Here is a 25,119-nt window from a genome sequence, read left to right as displayed (position 1 = left end):
AGCGGAAACATTCGATCCTGGATACCAGTATCGATCTTAATTTCGCGAAACTAAAATCGGAATTTACGAGAGAACCGATTTTCAATCGAATCAATAAGTGTCCGCGATAAAATGTAATCAGCGAGCTGGCTCTTATTTCTTTCCGATCCTCGGTTTACCTGTAGTTCGCCGGGTACAATGAAAGAATTCGGAAGAGGAAATAATGAGAAAGAGAGGGAAACGAAGCAGGAAGAGGGAGAGGGGGGATGGAAGAGAAGTTGAAATAAGGCCGAACGGAGAAGGAGAGGGTCGTTTGAAGCGGTTTTTTCCGGGTGTACGTAGGTACAGAGCAACACGTCGCTCGTTGTGTGCTGGGAATACCGACCCTTACACGATTAATCACTGCCACGCGGCCCTGCTACCCGCGTGGAAAGAAACAGGAAAAGCTCGCGGTAAGAGAGAAAGAGCGAAGGAAAGGGGTGTGGGAGGGAGGACAGACGGGGAAGGGAGGTGGGACGGTATATATTTCGACTCGTATACCACTGACACTTTGGACAGGAGATGCTTTATTGCCAAGCGAGTGCGGTTCAGTCGCATTTTCGTACTGGACTAGCTGGATAAAGCGCGAACGTTTACCAGTCTACTGAGAAACATGAGCTGGCGTTAAGGGAGAGACGTGAAGCGATCAAGGAAGCCGGAATTCACGGAATATTTTCAGTCCTATTAAGTAGTTATCTTATATTTCGAGGGATTTTTATGGTAAAACCAGGTCTTTTTCGGAGTATTAATCAATCGTCGATAAGGTGCAGGTATTTATGTATTTTTGTGATGCTTCATTAGATGTTTCTATAATGTTTCTATGAATTTTGTTCTATCACCCGGTTGTAGCGCAATGTCGTTGATAATTATTCTTGCAAGTCGTAGGTTATAACGACGTGAATTTGAATTAGTACTTCCTTTTAACGAAATCGGAAACTTCTGCTATTTAGACTGAAAGAGAAAATTTATTACAATATAAGTTCCATTGTGAAGTTCTTACAAATCACTCGATGCGCGTAAAAAATATTCAAGGAATTAACGCTACCAATTCGGTTTAGCTTTGAAATTGTTCTGATTGGAAGTGACTGAGCTGGACAATATCGGTTAATTTAAGTATTTTACACAAAGGGGAATGGAATTTATTTTAATTCGTAGCTCCAGTGATTCTCGTAGAGACTGAAAAACACGAATAGTTTAACAAGTGATAAACGACATACTTTGGTATTCATGTCGATTAGTGTAGTAATGTTCTTCTTTATTTTAATACAGTTATTTTTAGTGGTTACCTTTTTCAAATGCAGAAGTCACGGATTGTGTAAAATATGCAATTACATTTATTACAATGCGAATAAAACTGCATAATTAAACTCATATGGTAGTCACAGTAGTATGTGTGGCAGATTCAATGAACAGTTTTTTTGAAAAATTTAAAATGAAAATAGAGGAATTTATTTTTATGGATACACTGTGATATTAAATTCTGAATACTTGACAAATTGAAAGCCAGTTTTGGCTCCATTAATCAACACTCGTATATTATATCTCTATAGTTTTTTTCCTTTTAAATACGACGTATGCATGACCTATCAATATTCACAGAAATTGCCATAATTTCGGAAAAATTTTTACACAATTTTTACACATATTTTATAAACATATAAACTGTATTATTGATTTTCGCTCTTATCAAAATAAAAATTTGATACAGAATTAAAAAGGTAGGTTTGTTTAACATTGGTGTTTTTGACTTTAAAGTACCAAAATATAACATATATATGTCTCATAATTTTGAAATAATAATTCAAGGATCTGGGCGTTAAAGGGTTATTATGGTTGGTTCAAACTCAAGTGACTGTACAGAGTCATTTCCTTAAACGCGAGTGGCGACTACATAATTCATACTTATCCTCTTGGTCAACTTGAGAAACAAGAACCGTGAGCCTGCTATTTTGCACGTTCAGATAAGAAATGGAGTATAAGGTGTAGCCAAATAATACAGTAGGGATTTCTGGAAAAAGAAACATTCAGTGATTTAAAACGACTAATTAACTACAATAAATTACAAGTACCTATTTATAATACTTGTAAGTTTATTGTGATATCGATTCACTATAATTAAAGGGTGCAGTATCTCCTAAAATTTCGTTTTGCCTATATAGGCGTCATTGTTTTTGCAACTGACTGTGAAAGTGTCATAATCTCTGCTATCATTGACCTGTACAAATACTACTATTAATAGTAAATTAATTCGAAAAGAATGGACAGATGTACAGTCTTAAATTTGTCTGGATTGAAACTTCATTCTATACAATAATCACTGTTTCTAGACATTTCGGAAAATAATCGTGAATTAAACCTTTTATAAGCTACAATAAATTTTCTTATTTTCAATATCTCTAGACGTCGTTGGATAACGATGCATTTTCAGACGATCGAACGTTGAATCGATCGATGCTCGAACGATCCAGTATCCATGGAGATCTGAAATTTGTCTGGTTGTTCTCTGATCCTTCCTCAACTGGAAAAACATCGCGGCAGTTCGCCACACGATGATTCTCGTCGGTTAACAAAAGGAAATGAAGTCTCCTCTTTGACGTGGCGTAACGACGAGAAACAGGACAGGCTTTAAAAGCTTGCCGAAACAATTTTCGGGATGAGGCGGACGACGATAAATCGTAAGCGCCTGTACGACGGAACACCGTAGAAAGAAAACAGTCTGCCGAGCATTTGTTATTCCGGCATCGTGCGCCCGGTATATCTATAAAACTGCGTACATCGAGGGAGAATGCCACTTTCAAAACTGTTGTCGCGTTCTCCATGGTACCCGACGTTACAAAGTAATTCGCTTGTCTTGGACGCACGTTCGCAGTTTTCTTTAGAGTTTTCCCAGAGGCGAGAGCTACTTTTATTTTGTATGTTGCACGCACGGCAATGGTAAACGTGCCGAAACGAGAAAAATATGACGGTGATGCCGTCTTACTTCTGTTTTTCATTTTTAATTTCAGTTAAAGTCCGTTTTTCGTTGAATTTTTTATCCTGCACAGAATGCACAGGAAGAAGACAGATTAGAATGCATTGTTTGTGTATTATATTGAGTAGACATATTCATTTTGAAAATTTACTTTTAATCATTTTTATGCGGTCTAATGGAACATATATCTTGTTAATTGAAGTCTTGAAATATACAAGTATTTTTATTTACTCTTTTCGTTAAAGATTTTATCAGTGTTAAGGTAATTTTGTTAAGTATCGCTAAGCATGTTAGAAAGTGTTTTAGCTATAACAATTGTTTCAAACATATAGAGTTTTGTCACAATCTAGGGAACCGGTTACGGTAAAAAATTCAGAACAAAATAAAAATTAATATACGTTAAGTTTTAATATTGTATTTGAACTATAATCAAAGTATTTGGGAACGGATAAAGCACAAATGAATTTATTATAAAATATTACATTATTTACGGTTTCCATAAAGAATTGTACGATTAAATTTTCAATTTTTCTGTAATATTATATCAGCACTTATTAATTCAATGACATTTAGTATATTGCAAAGGGGGCTGTATTATTTAAATACCATCACAAAATTTTGCGTGAAATTGATATCACAGTATAATTTAGAAATTCGAATTGCTTCTGTTAACTAAACGCGTATATTTTCAACGATTTATGTTTTAAAAGACGGAATAATATGTGTCTGACCACGTACGGCATTTTTCACTGTGGCATTCAATGTGTTAATATAATATCTTTTACTATGGAACCCCATTAAGATTAATTATTTCGAGCAATCGTTTCGTATTTGAACGTGTACCCAGCTTTAGTGAAAACATGTTTTTTAATTAATGTTTTCAACATGCCATTGTTTTAATAGAATATTAACTGCGATCGATTGGTTTTCTCTATTTTTACGATACAAGCAGCAAAATGTCAAATATAACAATGGTAATGCATGCGTAGTAATTTACTGCGTTTTCATTGTTGCCAACAACTTCAATCTGACGAAACACACGAATCGTGTTAAAGTAATTGATGGTATCAATGTATTAATAACCGTTAATGTAATCCTGGCTTGGAGCACGGTATAAAAGAGAGAATTCGCATTTCCGGATAGTTAGAATTTGGAGTTAACACCGAGATACATGTTAACGACATGATTCCCGCGGTGGTAGGAATCTTACAACGAAAAAAGTATGCAGAATAACGGACAAAACATTCGCGTAATGATATTCTTGATAATATTCAGCGTACAGGCATTTTTGACACCACTGTTTTTTTTCATATTAGCGTACTTCTACAGATACTGGGATCATTGCAGATCTTATACGGTATTAGTCCAGTGAGCAACGGAATTAAACGATAGATGCAATTTTCTTGAAATTGTTCATAGAAATAATATATAATAAAAGTATAAACACCAACGTGATATAACGTTATATGAACATGATCATATAACAATGATTTACTCTAATGCGCTGCTGTCGTAACCCTCGTTAATTAAATTGAAAGAATAATTTTCATAAATCCAGGTTTTTACAGTAAATATTCACTTAATTATTTGAATGCACTTTTTCCTGTAATATCACTTCCCTTTTTTGGTTACACCACTTACCGTATACTGCTCAGGATGAAAGGTTCTTGCCGTACGTCAAAAATGAAAGTGGAAAATACGAAGAGGGAGCCTAAAGAGAAAGAGAACCAGAGAGAAGAGAAAAACGACAGAAAGAGAAAAATTGGACAGCCGGTGAAGTGCGTAACGGTGCGTCGCTCAATATTTCTGGCGAGACGATCTTCCGCGGCTTTTTACGTATCCTCCCTCTTTTTTGCTAGAGTCCATTTCTGCTTCTCGATATCCCTCGATATACGGGTTTGCACGCTCGTGGCCGAGCACATAAGTTACATTTCTGGCTGTGCACGTAGTGTAGGTGACGGTATACAATTTTTCTCCGACCAGCAACAGCAGCTACTTTCTAGCCTCTGGGTGCCTATATGTTCAGCTACTCGCACGAGTTTATAACAGCGTGAAGTGTATCAGCGTTCGCGATGAAACCGCGAAAGTAAGATAACCAGAGTGGCGTACGATAATTCAAACGACTCTTTATTTTCTTGGGGTACGTGAAAGGTCGGATGCTCTCCATCCCTGGTTCTGCATTCTCGACCGAAAGAAGTAATTCTATATTCGTACTCTCGGTTCGACTTGTCCTATTAAAGGCGCGATCTCGCGACGTTTTAGCGACGCTCGCTAGCGACACCAGTCCTCGAAATCGCTGTAAATGAGGATGGAGGGATGTTTTATACATTCCAGACAGAACGACGCGATACGGACGAACGACACGGCGGCGGTAACGAATGATGTCTCCGTAATATTTCAACGGGTGTTCCCGGGCTGCCTTTTGCTCCGCCACGTCGTCGTCCCCCTTTTTCTGCTAGACACTTCCGGGGTCAAGATTCACGAGACACGAAAAAGGAAGAGGCGGAAAGAGGGATAAAGAAAGGCGACAAAGGCCGGGGCAAAAGAACGGGCCAGGAAAAGATAAATTGGGATCACGGATGCGTTTTCGTAAAGGCACTCGCTGCTGACCTGTTCACGGATCCCCTGTTAATGAATACATACGCGTGTGTGTGTAAGGAAACTGTTCGTCGTGAGTTTAAAGGATTTATGCTTATTCTCGAAATTGTACCACGCCGACGGAACGAAGACTTTTAAAATAAAGAAGATTGAAAGTCCAAGATGATACGTCATTGTGGGGAATTTTGCTACCGGAAGTCTTATTGCTTGAGGACGACTTTTAGAGAACGTTAATTTGGACGAATGTATTTCTTCGGTAAAAGACGATATATGTATTGGAAAATTTTCCGTATAAATATACATAAAAAAAAACGCGAGTGAGGAATCATCGATATGCGTGTTTCCCAGGAAAAAGGATTATGTGTTTTACAATTCCGTGATCCTACAAATATCTGTCGGTTCGGAAATAAAAACTCGGAACTCCTATGAAAGTCTAAAACATACATGTATTTAAAATTGCGGTTTCCTCTGAATACTTCCGATCAACCACAAATAAACTAAAAAAACGAATACATGTTCTCGCTATCCTAAAACCGTTCAGCGCGTCCGATCACGAATTCACGAGAATAATCCTCAAAAAGCCCTCGCGTCGTTTCGTTCGTTAAGAAGCGAAATCAATTTCGACCCCTGGTCGGGATGGACGACAAAATGGTGTTCGCATCATTACTCAGCAGTCGTCCATACGGGGGTCGATTTTACCCTGCAAAAAAAAAAACCAGAAGAAGATAACCCGCGTGTGAAGTTAAATCGCCCTTCCCGAAAAAGCCCGTGGAATGGATTTCAATCGTGGCGACGCGGCGTGCGCCACGCTAGGATATCATGCACGGTTAGTTTATTCGCCTATAAATTTCACGGGCCGTAAATCGCGAATAAACGTAATCGTCGAACAGACGACGACGGAGATACAGGTTCGCGTTGGAGCCCCCGTTATTCATCCGTGCTCTTAGATTTCCTAACTGTCTCGCCCGGGGGCGGCCGTGAATGTCCACCCGCGAAGAGTCCCAGTGCTACCAGGAGTAGGGCTTGGTAGGGGACTCGGTGAATCCTGTTGTCCGAACGCCTTCGAGCGGAGAGGTCAGCATATGTTGTATTACGCAGTTCGACACTCTGGCGCCTATGGAACAGGTCGTGTGGCGACGACGACGCGCGAGAGACGAGCAAGAGATGTGCGCGGTTCGAGGATATCGAAACGTACATACTCGGACACATATACATACATAGTATGTTTGCGGTCTACCACCTGGCGTTCAAACGGGCTGCTGCTGGTCCCCGACATAGGACAGAAACACCACTGTACACAGACGGTGGAAATGTATAAGGTGGGGGCCAAGAGGAAGAGACCACCACGGACTCGACAATGGCTCTAATGCGACTGAATGATGATACGTAACAAACCTTATTCAACAAAAAGTTTCGGTCGGCAAATTGAATCTAGAGGGCTTGGACTCTATTTTTCCCCCTCTCTCTCTCTCTCTAGTTCTCGTCGTCTGGACTGTCTTCGTCTCACACCGGAAAGGAGGTGTGGAATAAGATCGCGGTGGCCCGTTGATCGTGTGCGTGCTGCGGGGGCGAGTGAGGATCGGTCGCGGGGGGGAGGAGTAACGAGAGAGAAACGGTTTTCGGGAGAGAAAGAGTGATCCGATCTTTCGGATAGTTCGGGCGAAGACCGTTGGTGGGGGCGCGCCAGAGGGCGGTCTGCGCATGCGCGACTCGCGGCGGAACAGCTTCGCGCGGCGACGCTCAGTCTCGTCTGTCGCAATCCAGTGCAGATATACGTGCAATTATCCTGTCAACAGTGCTTAAAATCTCTTCTGGTGCTCGTTCCTCAGAGGACACGGTGTTCGTGAACGATAACACGTTCCGGTGGCGACCGATAACCGAGATCGATTGTGTCTTCTATTCGTGACGGTTTTTCGCGCTCCTCGAGCACACGGGGGGACCGATCCGAAAAGAAATCGCGTGTCGCCGCGCGGCCACGTGAAGGGAAAAATTTGAACGTTGGTGTCTCTCTCCCTCTCTCTCTCTCTCTTCTTCGGTTGCGGGCGGGTGTTCACGAGGAATTCGAATCGCCCCGCGGTCGCCACCCTCCGCCAGCTAGCCAGAGGCAGCGATCAGTCGGTACCGTGCGCTCTACGGGGAGAGTGGTTTGACGTTTCTCGCGTACGGTGTAACATACCGGTGTGGTGACATTTCCGATCGAGAGAAAATAAAAACGGATTAGTGTATTCGATCGTGTGATAGCGTGGGCGACGAGACAATGATCGTCTCGTGAGGATCGATGAGAATCGATTGCATCGATGTGTCATCGACGATCTCCGATCAGTTGTCGCCACAATTAGCAACGGGACGTAGTGGTGTGATATTATTGGTGTGAACGAACGGAACCAGTGACCGAAGAGGAAAACAGAGGGCCACGGTTTTCCGGGAGTAGTCGAGATGTCTCGCCACCTGTGGCTAAGGGCAGCGTTTACTTTACTCGCGATATCAGGTAAGCTGTCCTCGAACAAGTCATACCCGCGTGTTCCGTGATCGGTCCTGTTCTGAGAGTGACATCGTGGAACGTGCGAACGACATAGGTTGCTAGTTGACGCGTGTGTGAGACATCTAGGAAGCGAGTATATAATCAGTGGTAAATGTGGCAAAATGACAGGATCACCGGGGCCCCCACGTCGCGTGTCGGATGAGATACTGCGCTGCTAAACGCTCTGTCGTTTAGTATTTTCTTGGTTTTTTTACCTTTTTTGCATCATCTAGTCGCGTTGTCCGCGGCACCTCGCCAAGAAGTCGTGTGACACGCTCCTTTTCCGACACGGAGTCGGTCAGCTGGTGGCCCGAAAAAAGAAAAACGGTCGCGCTAGTAACACAGGGGATAAAGTGGCGGATAAGTGTGTCCCGTGCTGTGTTTCTCTTCTCGGCTGTTTACTTGTGCTGTCGCGCGCGCGCGCGCGAATCCTTTTTTCATCGTTAGGCTTCAAGCGTGAAACGGGAGACAAAGGAATGCACGAGGCTCGCGAGGCTCGAGCTAAGCAAAGAAATATTCTTGTCCTCCGCAAACCGAGCGAGCAAAAGAGTTACGGGCGTACAAACGTCGAGGAGCAGCCTGCTTTGTTCCGTTTGTTGTCCGTTGCGACTGTAACCGTCATCGCGGTTCTGTCGCCCAGGAGAGACTCACGGGCGTGCTTTACAAGGTGATTTCAATTGACGGGAGTATATGGGTTGCTGGGTTGGATACGGACGGGGATCGAAAGACGTTGGACTTAATAGAGATTCAATTTGTATTGACTTTTGGAGCATAACGGTAAAATGAGGTAGGAATGTAGTCATCCGTTTAAAGTCTATCGTTTATTATACCAGGAAGTGTATCGTCTTCTGTCGGGCTTTGATTCTTCACACGTACTGTGAGAGTTCACCTGTAAATGGTCATTAGATTTTGTGGTCTTTCAAGATCTGGTTCCAATTTCCAAAACCTAAACATTCCATTTCTTTTTCACCGTCTTTACATCTAGTTCCAATTCTGGAGCACGGTAGCACTATACGAACAGTGGAACTCACTGCTCTGTGATTGGTGATATAATACTATACCATAAAGTATATCTCTGGCTGGTATATTTTGTGGTTAATTCCTGGTGTCAATTGTTTCAATTTGTTTCAAATTTTCAATTAATAGCTTAATATCCCATTAGAATAGCTTATCTATGTGCAACTATTGATACAATACGTCGAAAGTTAAGCTAATCATGACTGAAGTTCATACAATAATGTAATGTATGTGCTGCCATTCCTTTGCATTCGCACGAAATGTTATATGACAGTGGCACGTAACAAGCGTAATTTATCTAACCAATAGTTACGTTAATATGTCAAATATCTTTCATATACAGTAATGATATTATCCAGAAATTGGCATTAAGCGTATAATACCTAAACACTCGTCCTAAATTTCGGAGGTACAGTATTATTGCAGTCTACATACAGTCATTCATACGTATCACCCTAAATAAGAAACAAACAGATCACTTTCATTCGCCTAACAAGGTTACTCTTTTACACGGAATCTTACTACCCCCGTCCCCTAGACATTAATATTACCCTCGCGAGACGAAATCGTTTGATGATACTGTAGAAGCAATTCCAACCGCCGGGTAATAATCTTGAAATTGCCAAAGGAAATTCCTGCGTATCGGTACGGGCCGGGGGGGGGGGGGACTGTTGGAGTTCAGTGCAATCAGAATTCTTCGGAAATGCAAATCGATTTCATTTCTCTTTGCAACGATCTACGCGTAACGGTGCTCTTTGTCCCTGGTCCGATATCGGGCCACGCTCAGCTCCCTCGTAGAAGCGAAATATCTCGTCGAGACACCAGACACGGATTCTAACGAGTTTCTCGGTAATTAAGAAGCTATTGCATCGCGCTTATTCCTGTTCCCCTGCCAAGCGGTGTTCGACGAACGATCCCCTGCGTTAGGTTCAGCTCGTTTGCCTGCCGGCTGAACAGGGATTGGAGGACGGGGGACAGGCGGAAATTTAAATCGCGGGCAAGAAACGTCGTTTCCTTGCGGGATTCCCCGTTTTCCCGCGCCTCCTGTTCGTTCTAGTCCCCTCCTCCCAATCCTCATTCTAACCCCTCTGGGTCCTTGATTGCTCTCACGAAACTCCCGTTGTCGCGCTCCCCGAGCAAACTCATTTGATTTGGCGGCCGCTTTTTCGACGATTTCCAGGCAGTGTGTTGTGTATCCGTTGTCGTGACTCGGGCGGGAGGAAGGGGCGCTGGTGGGGGCGTACAAGGAACGACCGAAAGCCCCGGGTCGAGGCTTTTCACGGTGTACGGATACTCCAAGCCCAGGGATTCCGCGCTCTCAAGCTGTACATTGTTAAGACCGGATACTTGACTAAGCTACAGAGAGTCACTTTTGACTACCTCGGTCGAGTGTAATCTCCGCGGTTGACTTGTGCACGGAGGACCGAGAGGGAACGATTTACGACGCATTAACGGGTCTTGGGTTTCCACTCTGGCAAACTTTGCTGAGTGACTTAACTGAAGCGTACGCGTAATATACAATGGGAACCCTTTCTCTCTCCCTCTCTCTCCTTGTTCTTCGCTGTTTACTGTCGACGTTGCTTGGAACTTTCCGATGCATGTATTGGGAGCGAACTGGTTATCGGGATCAATGATAATCGGGAAGGCTTGTTCGAGTCGGTGAGAGAATGCCAGGTGGTTGGTCTTCGGATCGAAAGAGATTCTATGGTCCCTCGGATCCCGTGGCAGGAGTCACTCTGGAACTACTTGTGCAACGGTTGATACGCTTATTCTACTAATTGCGTCGAGAATTAGGTATTACGAACGTTAACTGGCACCGGACTAGGGAAAATTTTTTTTGAAATGAAAATAAGAAATATTTCAAATCATTTATTTGGAAACTTTACTTGAAATAAAAATATTATCGATTCATTTGAAATAATAGTAATTTTAAATAATGAATTCCTGATTTGAAATATTTTTGTATTTCACATTTGGCAAAAGAAATAATACTCAAAATAATATGCAACGAAAAGGTTTTAGTTGAAGAAATCTTTACAGCAATTTGCTTTAAGCAAAACTCGCTCTTCGTGAAACTAATCCGTGATAGATTTCTGCTTGGGTCCATCTAATATTGTCGCGGAAGAAAATAATCGTTGGACTGGTTTAAAAAATATGCTGTTTCAATTTTAGTTTGGCATTACATTAAATCTCCGATGAGTGTTCGAAGGCTCCTCCGCACTGAACAATAAATATTTCATAAACTGATAGCCATATGCGACTCAAACAAATATTATTGACTTCAGAATTCTAAGCTCTATCACCGTGATAAACATCATTACATAAAAGATCATCGTTACACATGGGGACCTCTTCTTGCCAATGCAGAGGAGTCTTCGAACACTCGTCGAACATTTACTGTAATCGGTAGGAAACATTCTACCGAAAAGTTCGTAGTCGTGTTGCAAAATTATAATCTGTTTGAGGTAGTCAACTTTTTAATGTGATGAATTCATATGCGAGTTTCGAAAAATTGGTCACCACCCGGTGTGAATCCATTTACGTGCCGCATACAATAATTCGATTCGCGCTACGAACTCGTATTACGAAAAATTATCAAATTAAAAAATTAGAGAACCTTAATAAAAAAATTGTGCAACCTCAGCGCACGTCTCACCGCAATGAAAGGGCTTTCATAAATCGGCTCTGAAAGGGTATAATATTTCGAGCGATGGGTAGTATAATATTACGATAAGTCGTAACGATAGCAGTTTATTTGAGTATTCTGTCGAATCTGTTTCTATAAATTCGTTTATTATTATCTACCACTCTGCTTACAGTACTTCAAGGATCTTATTTCTGTTACGAACTTTATTTCCTTTCCATGCTCGTTCTCAATAACCCCAAGCAAATTCAATATTATTCAAGCTGTAACTTCCAGGTGATCAAGTTGTAACTGCTAACCTGTTTTCCGTTAATCGGTGATTTAAATAATCTTTTCCTACTCATGATTTGTGTTTCGAGTCATTGTTCTGTCGTGAAATGAAATTGTCGCCGATTTATCTTTGTTTAGTTACGGACAAGTAGTCCAAGACTTGCACTCCACTGTATGTACTGATTCTATGAAGCTTCATTCTTCTCGAAGCCAATTATTGAACATTTTTTTTAGCTGTGCAAATTTATTACCATGTTTCGAATAAATGACTCTCGTTGATATACTTCTGGCCGTAACTTTTTCACATGGCTATATCAATTGTAGCGCGCTACTGAAATTTAAACGGGGTACGTTCATAAAAATATGCATAATTATTATTATCAGACAAGGTAATTATATTACCGCTATACATAATCCGTTTGTTTCTGCTTCCGAGTACGTCGACCGTAATTATTTTTCTTTCTCTGTGGCATAACACCCGTCGCGGCGTGTTCTTTTCTTCGACAAGCGTTGTTTACGCACAGATGCACGCGAAAAAATGTTTCTGTTCCTTTGATGTACCTAACTCATTCCCCGTTATTGTTTACAGTCAGCGTATTTCTGAAGATTGTTTGTCCCCCACAGACGGAGTAATTTATTCTTGTAATTATCGTGCCGTCTAACGCACATATTTTATTGTGCCACGCATAATCCCGTGGAGGGAAAGAATTTATTTTTCTTTTTTGAACGTGAATAGATGTAAATGATGTTGAGTAATAACCAGTCTTTTTTTCGCTTTGACAAACGTAAAGCTATTATTGTTTGAAGAGGCCATAAGTCTGCGCTCTTCGCGTCGTTAATAATCCGTCTATTTTCTCAGTGTGATATTTTGTTTAGAATGCTGTCCACTTTTTCTCAAGTTTTTTTTGTAAGTGGAACAATGATACGGAAAGTGATTCTAAACCGGTTTTAGAAAATTTGCAGACTGATGGTACACCTGAACATTAATAAAGGAAGTTCGTACGAACGTCCCACGTGAAATCATTTATCTTCGACGCAGTTTCACTTCGTGTTTGAGGATGACTTACGATCGATGCTTGATAGTTGACGCTGAAAACGGACAGTATGTAATCAGAAAGTACGAGATGTTTCGCGATTGCAACGTAGTGATACGCTAAGTGATCCCAGTAATACACGAAATCAATCTTTGTTTTCGATACGAGGTACACATCACATCTGTGCATCTTGTAACATCAGTTCACGGTGATTCCGTGTATGCAGAATTGTTTATAAAGAAAACTCGAAGCATACGAGATTATTCTATAAATCGATTTTCTTTTATTCAGTCATCCTTGATATCATTTTGATAATTTTTTAGAAATTGCACGAACCTTTGTCTAGTCTTTTATAAATTCAGTGACTAATTTTCAACGTACCCGATTACTTTCTATTTTGTTGATGCTCGATTGATATTTACAATTAGTGTTCCATTTGTACTTTTAACAAAGCACTGTACATACGTGTTTTGAACAGATATTGTTACTAATTCAGGAAGGAATTTAGTTGTTTGATGAAATATTCAGAACACTTTCGATTATATTATTAACTCTTCACGCATAGAAGTGATATTTCTTAGCATCGTATCAAATGATGTATACAGGGTGTTAATAAATATGTGGGACACTTTCACAGGTTGGAATCTAGATATAAAACTAAGACGAAAATCAAGACTCACGAAATTGCGTTCGAGGCTTCGTTTCCGAGATATTAAATGTTGAAAATAAGGGCGAAGTGTGTGTAAAATACGTCTGACAGGGCGGGTTGTTCTACTTGAGTTGTTCGTGTAATTCATTTGATTGTATTTCATTCTACATTTAGCCACGCCATCGATCGATACCGTTTATCAGCTGGGAATCGACCGTATAATAAGTAATATAATCCATCACGCCAGACGTATTTCACGCGTATTTCGCCCGTATCCTCAACAATTAATAAGTCGAAAACAGCCTCGAACGAAATTTCGTCATTCTTGATTTTCGTCTTAGTTTGAAGTTGTAGAATCCACCTTGTGAAAATATCCCACATTTTTAATAACCCTTTGAGTACCGTTTTATTTTTAGATGATTATAATTGCGAAACAAATTTTGGAAAAACCAGGACTGAAATGAACAAGAATGTTTGTAAATATTGACTCAATACGAATGACGAGTTAGACTCGTCATCTTGCACTTACCCGAAACAAGTGCATGACGAGTCTCAGTCGTGAAATGTACCCAAGGTGTTAACACCCTGTGTATAACGCAATCAACAATGTTGCTACTACAACAGAACAGCGATGCCGTGAAAGCCTTCAATGTCACTTTACAAAGTCTGAGTTCAATTCATAAGATAATGTGCTCTCCAAGTAACATACAACTATCAAAAAATAAAACACAACAACAAGTCAATCGAGTTAAACACGCAAAACCCTGACTCCCGGTACCAACCTGGTTCGTTGCGCGAGACCGTGCAATCGGAAATATAATTGAAAAATCAATACTAAACCCAGGCTTTCCAAGGGATACACCGGTCGAAGATAACAAAAGACGCATAAAGCATAATAATTTTATAACCGGGGCGCTCTAACGAGCGAAAATTAGGAAACGCTCGCTGGAAACGAATCCCCCTCCTATCATCGTACCTGAACACGGTCGAGTAGTTCCGCGAGATATAGAGATAGAGAGTGAGAGAGAGAAAATGAACGGGGTATCGTTGGCTGTCAATCTTTGATCGTAAAAGAACAAGTTATCTCGTTAAACCCAGGGGTTGGGTATACTATCCTCCAATAACTAGAAAACTCCTCTCTGAAACCACCAGGCGAGCCCCATGGAGGAAGGGCTGGCTCCGGTTGAAGATTAAGGGCAGGTTTCTCTGCAAAGGGTAAACGGTTCTCGTTCTAGCCGGCAACCAAACGAGTTGAAACGAATGCCTCCTCTTGTGTATATGTTCGTGTGTCCGTGTGTACGCGTATTCGAAAGGACGGAGTAGTAGGGGGCACAGGACGAAGAAAGGTAAAGGTAGAGAGGCTGAAAAGAGAAGCTGAGACCCGTCGAGTCAGAGACCACCACCTTCTCCATCGTAGTGTCTTTCGAGTAGACGGCGTGACTGTCGACCGAAACCCCGGGGGACTGTAATTTCATCTTGCAATAGCTAGGGAAAGTCCCCGCGGGATACGATGAATGCGTCTCACGGTTCGCGGACTTCTTCGCCAGGTGGGGAGGCAGAGGTAAGAGGGCAAGGAAAGAGGAAAAAACAGCCGGGGCTTTGAATGAACTCACGGGGCTTTCTCGGATTTCCATTGCGGCGTAAATGCGCGTCGTCTACCCCGGCGAAAAGATACGACGAAAAGAAGCCAAGGCGTACCTCACGCGCCTCCGCCGCAGGCTTTTGTCAATTTTCGTCGTTATTCCCGCGGGAAGAAGTCGGTCCACGGTAGAGGGATGAGCGACCAAAAGTGAGAAAGAGAGAAAAAAGGAGAGACAGACAGCCCCACCGACGACGTAATATGGCGGAGAAAGAGGGAGAGAATGAAAGGGTTGGGGGAACGTGAAAACGTGAAATTGTACCGCAATGGGCCTTCGGAGACTCGTGCCAGGTAAAACGTCTCGGATCCGTCGAAGATCCGCCGAGCCAGACGCTCTCGAAACGCACACGTTCGAATCTTTATACGGGCGTAACGTGATTCAGGGACGTTCCACCGGGCAATTAAACGGCGTACTACGAACTCTGACCGGGTGAATTACGACGTTCTAGTTGGAACGCGCCACGGGACGTAATTGTTTGGTTAACATGAAAGTGAACGGGGGAGGATGTCGTTTTTTTTTTTCGTTTCGAGGGTGGGGAAAGGAATAATTTTATCGTAAATCAGAGGGATTCTCGCGGGCGATGCAATTTTCTTTGGGTATGCTTCGATTAAACGTGGGAATATTTGTCACGTATGAATGTCTTCTTTTTTTTTGTAAGTTTAGAGTCTCATCGATGACAAGGGTTATTAGCGACTGTTGATTGGATTTAGATACACATTATGGGTAAACGATTGAAAATTGTAGAATCAGGAGGGATGATTCAACAAGGTTTTCATAAATTGTTGAAAATTGGTACGATGTCGAGGTTGTTGCTTCGGTAAGGTTCTCCTAAATATGTAATCTTCTTACTTTGGTATATTTCCCACATTCGAGAATAATGTGGTTGATAGTTATAGGTGTATTAGATGTTTCATACAGCCTGGGTGGATTATTATTAAGAATATGTGAATGTGATAGTTTGGGTGCTAATGTTGTGCGGTCACGTTTCTGGGTATTTGAGATTGTTTCGGGAGGCACAGTTTGCGAATATTGTTCATGTAATGGAAATTTTATGCTGTCAAGTACAGACTCCTCTCAATTATTGTTTGGCTTGTTCCATAATTTGTTGCCCCTCCGCTTTTGTCACCGAGGCTCGGGCTCCGGGCAAAAAACAAATTTACGAGGGTCTGAAGCATTTCTCCCTATAAGATTATTGTCCTGACGTGGACCAGAATTTGGGACGATAATTGAGAGGCGTCTGTACAGGTAACACCCCGTATAACACGGTGGTTAGGTTCTTCGAAATTGTGTTATACAAAAGATAGAATTAGTATTTTATACACTTCTCGATTCTCTAACCGTGTTACGGCGAAATCATATTATACGGGGGTGGCCTGTACGTTATTTACTGACATCAGCACGGTAATTTTGTCGTGTAGAAATATGATTCTATCATCCTTGGTATGTTCACGATTTCAACCCACTAACTTGGTTCCTATTATTAATCTTACATGTTTTCACGAAAAATTGGACTTTAATAATTGGAAGTCGGTGCAATATTTGATAAGAATTCTTGAAATTTAAGTTGTCTGCCCACGAATACAGTGTTCATTAATCTACATATAATTTTTCGACGTGAATCTTCTTCAGATGCACATTTCACGTCGGATGGTAAACACGTGAAAATTTACGGGAATCGTGAACAATTTACTAGGATCAAAAAAATTTCCGCTTTTGATCCCCCCTCCCGTTTGTAAAACCGCGTGCCAGACTGTCCGGATGGTCGCGGCTGTTTCGAATGCAAACCCGCGAGGCAAGTGGATATGCGAGAGGGGGCCCTAAGCAGAGGACTGTGTGAAAACGAAGTAAAAGGGAGAATCGTCAGCTTAATTTTAGAAACGGCCGTAAACGCATGAAGACGACGCCATACGTCGAGGCCGAAGATGGTTTAATAATATACACGAATGTCCAACTGGCGCGAAAGCGATAATAAACGATTTGACGTGTACGAGCGCGCACGCTGATACGATATGACATTCCTAAAGGGTTATTATCGCAGGAATCTCTAACAGGAAATCGTATGGAGGGTTTCATTCTTGCACCCGGACGAATGATTCACCCTTTCTTTGCACTTCCGATTCGTTGGATTAGTCAAACCACTGTGTCAAAACTATAGGATGCATCGATAAACGTTTTCAATTTTTTAAATAACACAGCAATATTTTATTTGGTAAGAATAACGTCTCGAAAGTATAAGATGCATCGATGAACGTTTTCAATTTTTTTAATAATGCTGAAATATCTTATTTGGCAAGAACAACGTCTCGGAAATATGAGATGTATCGATAAATGTTTTCAACTTTTTAAATAACGCAGAAATATTTTATTTGGTGAGAATAATGTCTGGAAACTATAGATTGCATTGATAGAGTTTCCAGTTTTTAAAATAATGCCGAAACATTTTTTCCGGTAAAAAAATAACGTGGAATTTCGAGAAGAACCAATAATATGAAAAATTGAAGGTGTTAAGATTGATATTTGTTTGATCTTTGAAAGATCACTGTTTTACAGCGACATAAGGGTACAGTATCGGGTTAAGGCTGACTCACATTGGTATTTTCATTATACGCACTTCATAACTGGTTTCTGAAGCATTAAATTTTATGCTGAAACGTGTTTACTACCTTAGAGAAGGGAATGTGTCTATAAAGTGTGCACCTTTCCACGCTATGTTTTATTATTCTTACCAATCTGATAGTGATGTGGTTTCAGCTTGATTACTTAGAGAATTCAATAATAGTCAATTCAGAACGTGATTATCGAAAATGTCATTTATCAGATCGCAAGAAAGGCTGAATTTTCTTTTGAAGCCAACGATAGATTATTATTTTCTTCAGACTCACTCGAAAAACGAATACGTCCTTTGCCCGCTTAACGAACAATGAATTTATCTTCCTTTTTGTCGAATAGAACGCAAAATGATTTAACTTTTATATATTTTCTGTTAACACAAATATTTGAGAAATTATGAGGTGACGATCATAAAACACTACGTGTCCCATTACGTTTCATTTTCTACTCTTTCGTAAATCTACGAGTACCTGTCCGTAAATGATCGAATATCTTTAAATGTGTCTTCCTTTTTATCGGATGAAACGCGCAAAGGATATAACTTTTACATATTTCCTGTTAATATATAATCTGAGGAATGGTGAACTGACCATCATAGAACACTATATCCCATTTCCTTTCATTTCCTCCTCTTTTGTAAATCTACGAGTACCTGTCCGTAAGTGATCGAATATGTTCAAGTGGCGATTTGTCTTCCTTCTTCTCGAATGAAACGCGAAAACGATATAACTTTAACATATTTCCTATTAATATATAATCCGAGGAATGGTGAATCGACCATCATAGGCCACTATGTCCCATTACCTTTCATTTCCTCTCCTTTCGTAAATCTTACAAGTACCCGTCAGTGATCGAATAGGTTCGACCGACGGTGTACTCTATATTCGGTAACCGATCGAGTTTATTTCCTTCATCGATGTATGTATATCCCATAGGTGTTCGATACGGCAGCGATTTTCGGTGCCGCGATACCGTGAGAATATATTTTCCCCGCGTCAAGACCAGAAGTCCACATTCGCCCAGCGCCGCGGGGAGGCAGTGGCCCGGTTATTACCTCGCGATCCGCATTTTCATAGCATTTTACCGCATTACGGGGCTCGTCTACGTGTGTAATGTGTATCCCGGTTGTAAGAATGGCACCGTACACGAAACTTTAAGCCCACGGTTTATTGCCCCCCGGCCGCAAGCTCGTTCTAAGAACCCAAACGGGTCTGTGCTGTGTGTATGTACGAGAGGAGTCCCTCGGAGAACCGTCAGAACAGTTCCAAACTGGGCGTCGCAGTCGGCCCGTAGAAGTATAGCGTGATATTTTCGCGATATAGCCCCCGCCACCACGGGCTCTCACTCGCCCTCTTTTTATTGGGATACTTTAGCGAATTCCCCGGACCGGAGCACGTTCCGCGGGGGCCCTCGGTCGCGCACGTGCGTTTCCTCGTTAGGGCGAGCTCGTAGCCTCTGTTGATGATTGTGCCGTGAAATTTCAGAGACGGAAGGGTTTTTGCTGACCGACCTGGTCGATTTTTTTTTCCACGGGAATGTGGTTGAAACTACGAGTAAAAGAATTTACTGCTGGCGGTTTGTAATATCTATTTTTGCGAATTTATTATTCGAAATAATTAAGGTCGGGTAAATACATAAATGTCGTTTTGATTACGAGTCCCTTATTTATCATTTTATACAGTACTAGATGATATAATTAATTTTGAAGGTCATAGAAATCATGTGTTTAGCGAGGGTATTCTTATGTGCAACACACACTTGAATTTCTGATTTAAATATCCTACAATAATTAGCTCGGTTTAGCTATCTATTCGAAAGACAGTAATGTCTCCATGAGTGCGACGAACTCGGGTCTTGGCCGAACTTGGAAACTTGTTTTCTGTCTGAAGTCGCTGCTTAGCTTCTGCTTACTCTGTTTTGATTGGTTCCAGAGGTGCCCCCTTCCCAGAGGTGCAAATCACGTCGTTGCTCGTGTTGCATTCATCGAGAGATCACTGTAACGACGACGAGATAGAAACACGTGTGAATCAGTAACAATTTCCCCACACATTTCTCGTACCTAACAACATTTCTGAAGAGACAACATTAAGATTAAGTCAACAAATAGTGTAAAGTTATAACATCGTTAGAACCGTCAAACATTGAATGAAAGCAATTAGCACGGATCGAATGTTTCGTGCGTCAGTCTGACCTGCGCCCCATTTTATTCAAATCGTCCCCGAGACAATGCACGGCAAACCGACAGAAGAAGCGTCGATTTTTCTTCGCCCGTCCGCTCGTGGGATAACTGCAGGCGGAAATATCGTGGTTGTTGCGGTAAAGCATACCCCTACCCCCTCGTTCTGACGTTATCAAAATTCCATCCATCTTCCTCTGTTCTCGGCGTACCACGGTCTCTTTTGTTTCCTCCCCCGTTCGTTTTCGTTGCTCTGCTGCAACCGGAGAGTCGGTGTTCCTACGGTTTCTTCGCGGATAGACACGACCAGGGGGGTTGAGAGGGAGATAGAAAGAGACAGGGTGGTAGATGCTGTGCATAATTCGGCGGGAAAGGGCCAAGCGGCATCGTGAACCACCGCCTCCCCCTCCCCAACATGACGTTCCACGAACACCCCCCGAGAAAATTTTCTTACCATCTACTCCCGTTAATTAATCCCCTTCCAATTAAGAGGGGCCACGCCCTGCTCGCCCAGGCTAAATCCCAAAGCGCGAAAGCCAATGTCTACATGTGCGTTTAACGCCGTTGGGACCGGGCGTGAATACGAAACGAAGAGACGACCGTGTCTTGCTTCCCAGGAACATACCCGTTTTCTCGGTCTCATCCGCGATCGTAACGATCCAGACCGGAAATTTTGATCGCATTCCGTTCCGCGATAAAGAGTGGATGTAAATCGCTACGCGAATCGCTAGCTGGAATCGTCTGAATGTGTAATAGATTTTTCGTAGTGGGTGTATTAGTGGAGTCATTAGAAGGAATTCTTGGCTAGGGTATAGATTTCGTTTTTAGATATTCCGTGCGCGAAGGTAACGCGGTATATTGTACGGTGATCTCATCGGAGTGTCTAGATTCGTACAGACGAAGTACATGTACAGGATGAGTCAATAAGAAGTACTATTTAAAAAAACTTATTGATTGTATCAGAAAATGTTTCAATGAATTATACAGCAAAAATTTTATTTTATATTTTCGACTTATTTTTGCGTGGATTTATTTTTACAGTTTCCTCTTTCGAGGTTGTGCCGACGCCCTATTTCTAAATCGTGTCTGACAATAGACTTTCTACTTTCATGTAATCATATTATCAGATGTACAAGATTTAAGATTCTGCAATTATACTATTATAAGTAGGATTTTATTTTTATGTAAGACGGAATACTTTTTCAAGTTTACAGAATAATTTCGCGAGTACGAATAAAGTTTTAAAGTGTTGTTCTAATGGAATCCTCGTTTCACGAGGAACGATATTTTCTGGAGAAAATTGATCTCGTCGAACCTCCGCAAACAAACTTCGTAGCAATGTTAAACTGAAGTGCTCTTGTAGAACCTCTAAGTTAACTAATTATGTATATCGATTATTTGTGAATATAATGACAAAGACTCAAACAGATGGAACGCAGAAGGTAGATGAAGTTGTACAAAAGAACGTATCTTCCTGCACTGTTGAAACTTCTTCGAAGTAAAGTTGTGACGTACTCGAAGTATCTTATTCTGGAAGCACTGAAAAGAACAATTGAACTTCTTCTTATCCTATGCAATAAATTCAGTTGCAATGAATTAAAAGATCAATTAATTAAAATCAATTAATTAAATAAAAATCAATTGATTGAAACGTTGGGCAACTGTTGTTTCATTAATAACGTTACCGTCACTTCTGTTGTTAGTATCAATATATTGATTTTCAGATATTCATAGATTGTATGTATATTTCAGTAATTGTTTGAACCTTACGATGTATATTAAACTAACGTAAATTAAATATTATCTGCGTGTACAGTTGTACTCACTATATACTTACAGATCTTTTAACTTTAAATTTCTTGATTACATCCAGTTCCAATGATTAGAGCTAGATTTCTTGACTTCTATTGTTACTTCGGATTGGGTGAATTTTATTTATTTTAAGAATAAAAACCTAAAACTGTGTAGATATTTTTATGTGGACCACAACACTTTCGGATCTGAGCGTTTAAAAATTTTTTAATTTCCCTCTTAGATATTTAAAACATACCCCTCCCCCCCCCCAAAAAAAAGGAGTACAGCTACATAGAACGTCAAATTCACCGTAAAACGAGAATAATTATCCTCACAGAGAATATTCCAGCCGCGTGCAGCAATTAATACGACAACATCAAAGTATCTTTTCGCTTAAAAACTTGGACGCGAGTAAGTTTATAGAGACATCAAAATCTTCGTCATAAGTTAATAATCCTCCTTGCTTTACGGTAGTGAGCAAACTACGAACACTTATGCATACATAGATTTCAGTACGCTATGTTATTTGACCTGGAATCGAATAAAAATTTGTTCACTCCGTTAAGTGTTCTATCAGGCTGCGAATAACATAAAAGCCTCGCTAAAGTTTCTTAACTCTCGTGCACAGTAGCCCTTAGCCTGTGATATGTATTATTTACGGAACAGGGCCTATCGATTTTGTCAGCTGCTTATCATAAATGCATAATATAAAAAGGAGTAACTTAACTTATTAAAGAAGCAAATGATCAAATACTGATTTTTTTCAATTCCTTATCAAACAATTTTCGCGCCAGTGCAGCAGTGGTTAGAAATGTCCATTTACATAATATTGTTGATTCCCTGGTGAAATCTGTGATACTTCTTTTTAATTTAATTAATTACATTGTTCCGACTTTTTAAATTCAAATCTATACGTTGTGAACCGGTATGGATATTAAAAAATCTAATTTTCATATGCCAAATATATATTAATATTATTATTGTTTAAAATTCGAGTTTAATAGTTACAAAATCTCTTAAGAGTTCATTCATTGATGCGTTTACCATACAATCTACGGTCTAACAATGATAATTCCTCGATACGAAGATTCCATGTAACACCGTTTAGGTGGCCAGTAATCATCGTTGTAACTCTCTTATATGTCGGCCTTGCCTGTAATTACAAACGCCGCATAAAGTGTTAACCCGAAAGCTGAGCGTGTTTACAGGGGCCTGGGGATAGTTATTGTTACGTTCGAAAGTTCAGTTACGAGCTTGTTTAACCATGAGCAAGAGTTTCGGGGTTTCCGGTGTGGAACAAAGAACCAAAGGGAGACCTGTGTCTCCGGTGGTTATTTCCGGGTGGGTCGAGATGGGTAAAATTTCGAGTGGACATTTCAGTTCGAGATTCGCCGCGGTTAATGTTCACGTGTTCCCCGAACAATTATCAGCCCGTTATAGGGAGAAGTTCGCCGTTAACGTGTTTTCTAAGACCCCAGTGGCGCGAGTTTATGTCACTTAACAGGGCTCTGCGGCCCGCTGTTTGTCCTCGTAACATGGAAGCGTGTTCTGCTCTTTTATCGCTCGCTTACAAACGAGCCACCAAATTTGTACAGCTGGCGGGGAAAAGGGCTGGTACGTGTCGACGGCTGGGGAGCCGCCGAGGGTTCTTATGAGAATTAGTACCATGAAAGATTTGTGAATGCTCGAACACCCGAGTGGAAATAAAATGTTTGTTGGGTGTGTGTCTCCGTTGGCTTCGTATGGGGGCAAGAATCAGAAGTGATATCGAGGGTGAAATAAATTACACGCTTCAGAATTTTATTCTGCGGAAAATTTGCAACAATTAGGCAGTATTTAGTATACAAAAAGTTTCTTCCGGTTACTAAATATCAGAGATCGAAAAAAACAGTTATCTTTAGTTTTTAAAAAAATTCGCTTTTGTTTATCTACTCTCATAGGAACTTGTAATGTGAGAATGTTTTTTAAGAAAGTTCCATGGTCCATGTATTAAATAGAATTTGTAAAGTTCTACAACTTTTTCGATCCCTGTTAAATGTACACTCCGTGGCATAACTATAAAACCACCAGAAGATTTGCAATTCTTATATATTGTGGTTAAAATAAAAACGAATCAGATATACCATGTCTGAAATCACGTTGAGAAATAATGTTTCTCCAGAAAAGGATAGATTATATTCTCTAGAAAAAAAGTGGTTCGATTTTATTTCAACCACAACACAGAAGGATTGAAAATTTTAGGCTGATTCTGTAATTACATATGTTGTGCAGTTTAAAACGGAGATCTTTGTATACTAAGTCAGTGTTTGGTTATTAATTTCTGCATCACATTTGTATTTCAGTCGGTTAAACCGTGGTTGACCAGAGAAATTTCAATTTTAATTAATTATTTCACAGAAACACTAGACGCAAAAAAATTTCCTTTACAAATCGAAGAATATGTTAAGGTAAAAATACACGTTCGTACAACTGAATTCATATATCTAGCGCTGAGCATTAATTTGTGCCCCCATAAACGAGGTTCTACTGTGATTGGAACGATAGTTACACGCTCTGTGAATCGGTGTTTCGGGCTACGATTTGTAAACGATTATTTCAGCGTTAACACGAAAGGAAAGGGGATCCAACTCGAGAGATCCCAGTTCACTCGCGTAACTCGCGAAAAACATACGGAATGCGGAAACTCTTGAAACGACGGCTCCCTTAATTCTCCCCGTGTGCGCCCATAAAGCTGGACGGGGCGTAAAGGAAACTTTAAATCTCTTGTTACATCAACAAGATAAAAGTTCGCCTGGCAATGCACGAGGAGAACTCGTTCCTCGGTAAGTCGGTATTTAAATATTCTCGCAATTAGAATCGCGTACGGAGCTGATCCGAGGGATTAATCCAGATTCCAACAGTTCTTGTCCCCCACCCATGTGGGTAATTGATTTTCCGTGCAGCCTCGACACCTGAACGATCCATTGAACTTTCTTTTACAAGGACTGCCTGTCGTCAACCGGGGATTGGATTCCGCAACCAGAACAATTTCTTAGCACCGAGGCGGGTAGTGATTATCGTCGAACTCCCCTTGTTGCCTGAAAGCAGACCGGAGGGTTCGTGCGAGCAATAGGCCTATGAATGGGGTGGTTGGAACGACGAGGGAAAGAAGAAAATAATTAGAAAAAAAAAAAATAT

At 40.9% G+C, this 25,119-nt stretch overlaps 1 protein-coding gene across 1 annotated transcript in view; it reads left to right on the top strand.

Annotated features, from left to right (window-relative positions):
• The first annotated feature begins 8,023 nt into the window (after positions 1-8,023).
• The window catches only part of LOC107187576, a 173,195-nt gene continuing 156,099 nt past the window's right edge, over positions 8,024-25,119 (top strand). Inside the window, exon 1 of the mRNA XM_015575701.1 lies at positions 8,024-8,075. Within this exon, the coding sequence (XP_015431187.1) occupies positions 8,024-8,075 (52 nt within the window). The remainder of the gene's footprint in view (positions 8,076-25,119) is intronic.

Source organism: Dufourea novaeangliae, unplaced genomic scaffold (assembly GCF_001272555.1).
Source record: "Dufourea novaeangliae isolate 0120121106 unplaced genomic scaffold, ASM127255v1 scaffold89, whole genome shotgun sequence".
Taxonomy (NCBI): Eukaryota; Metazoa; Arthropoda; class Insecta; order Hymenoptera; family Halictidae; genus Dufourea; species Dufourea novaeangliae.
This window is presented reverse-complemented; position numbering and strand designations above follow the sequence as displayed.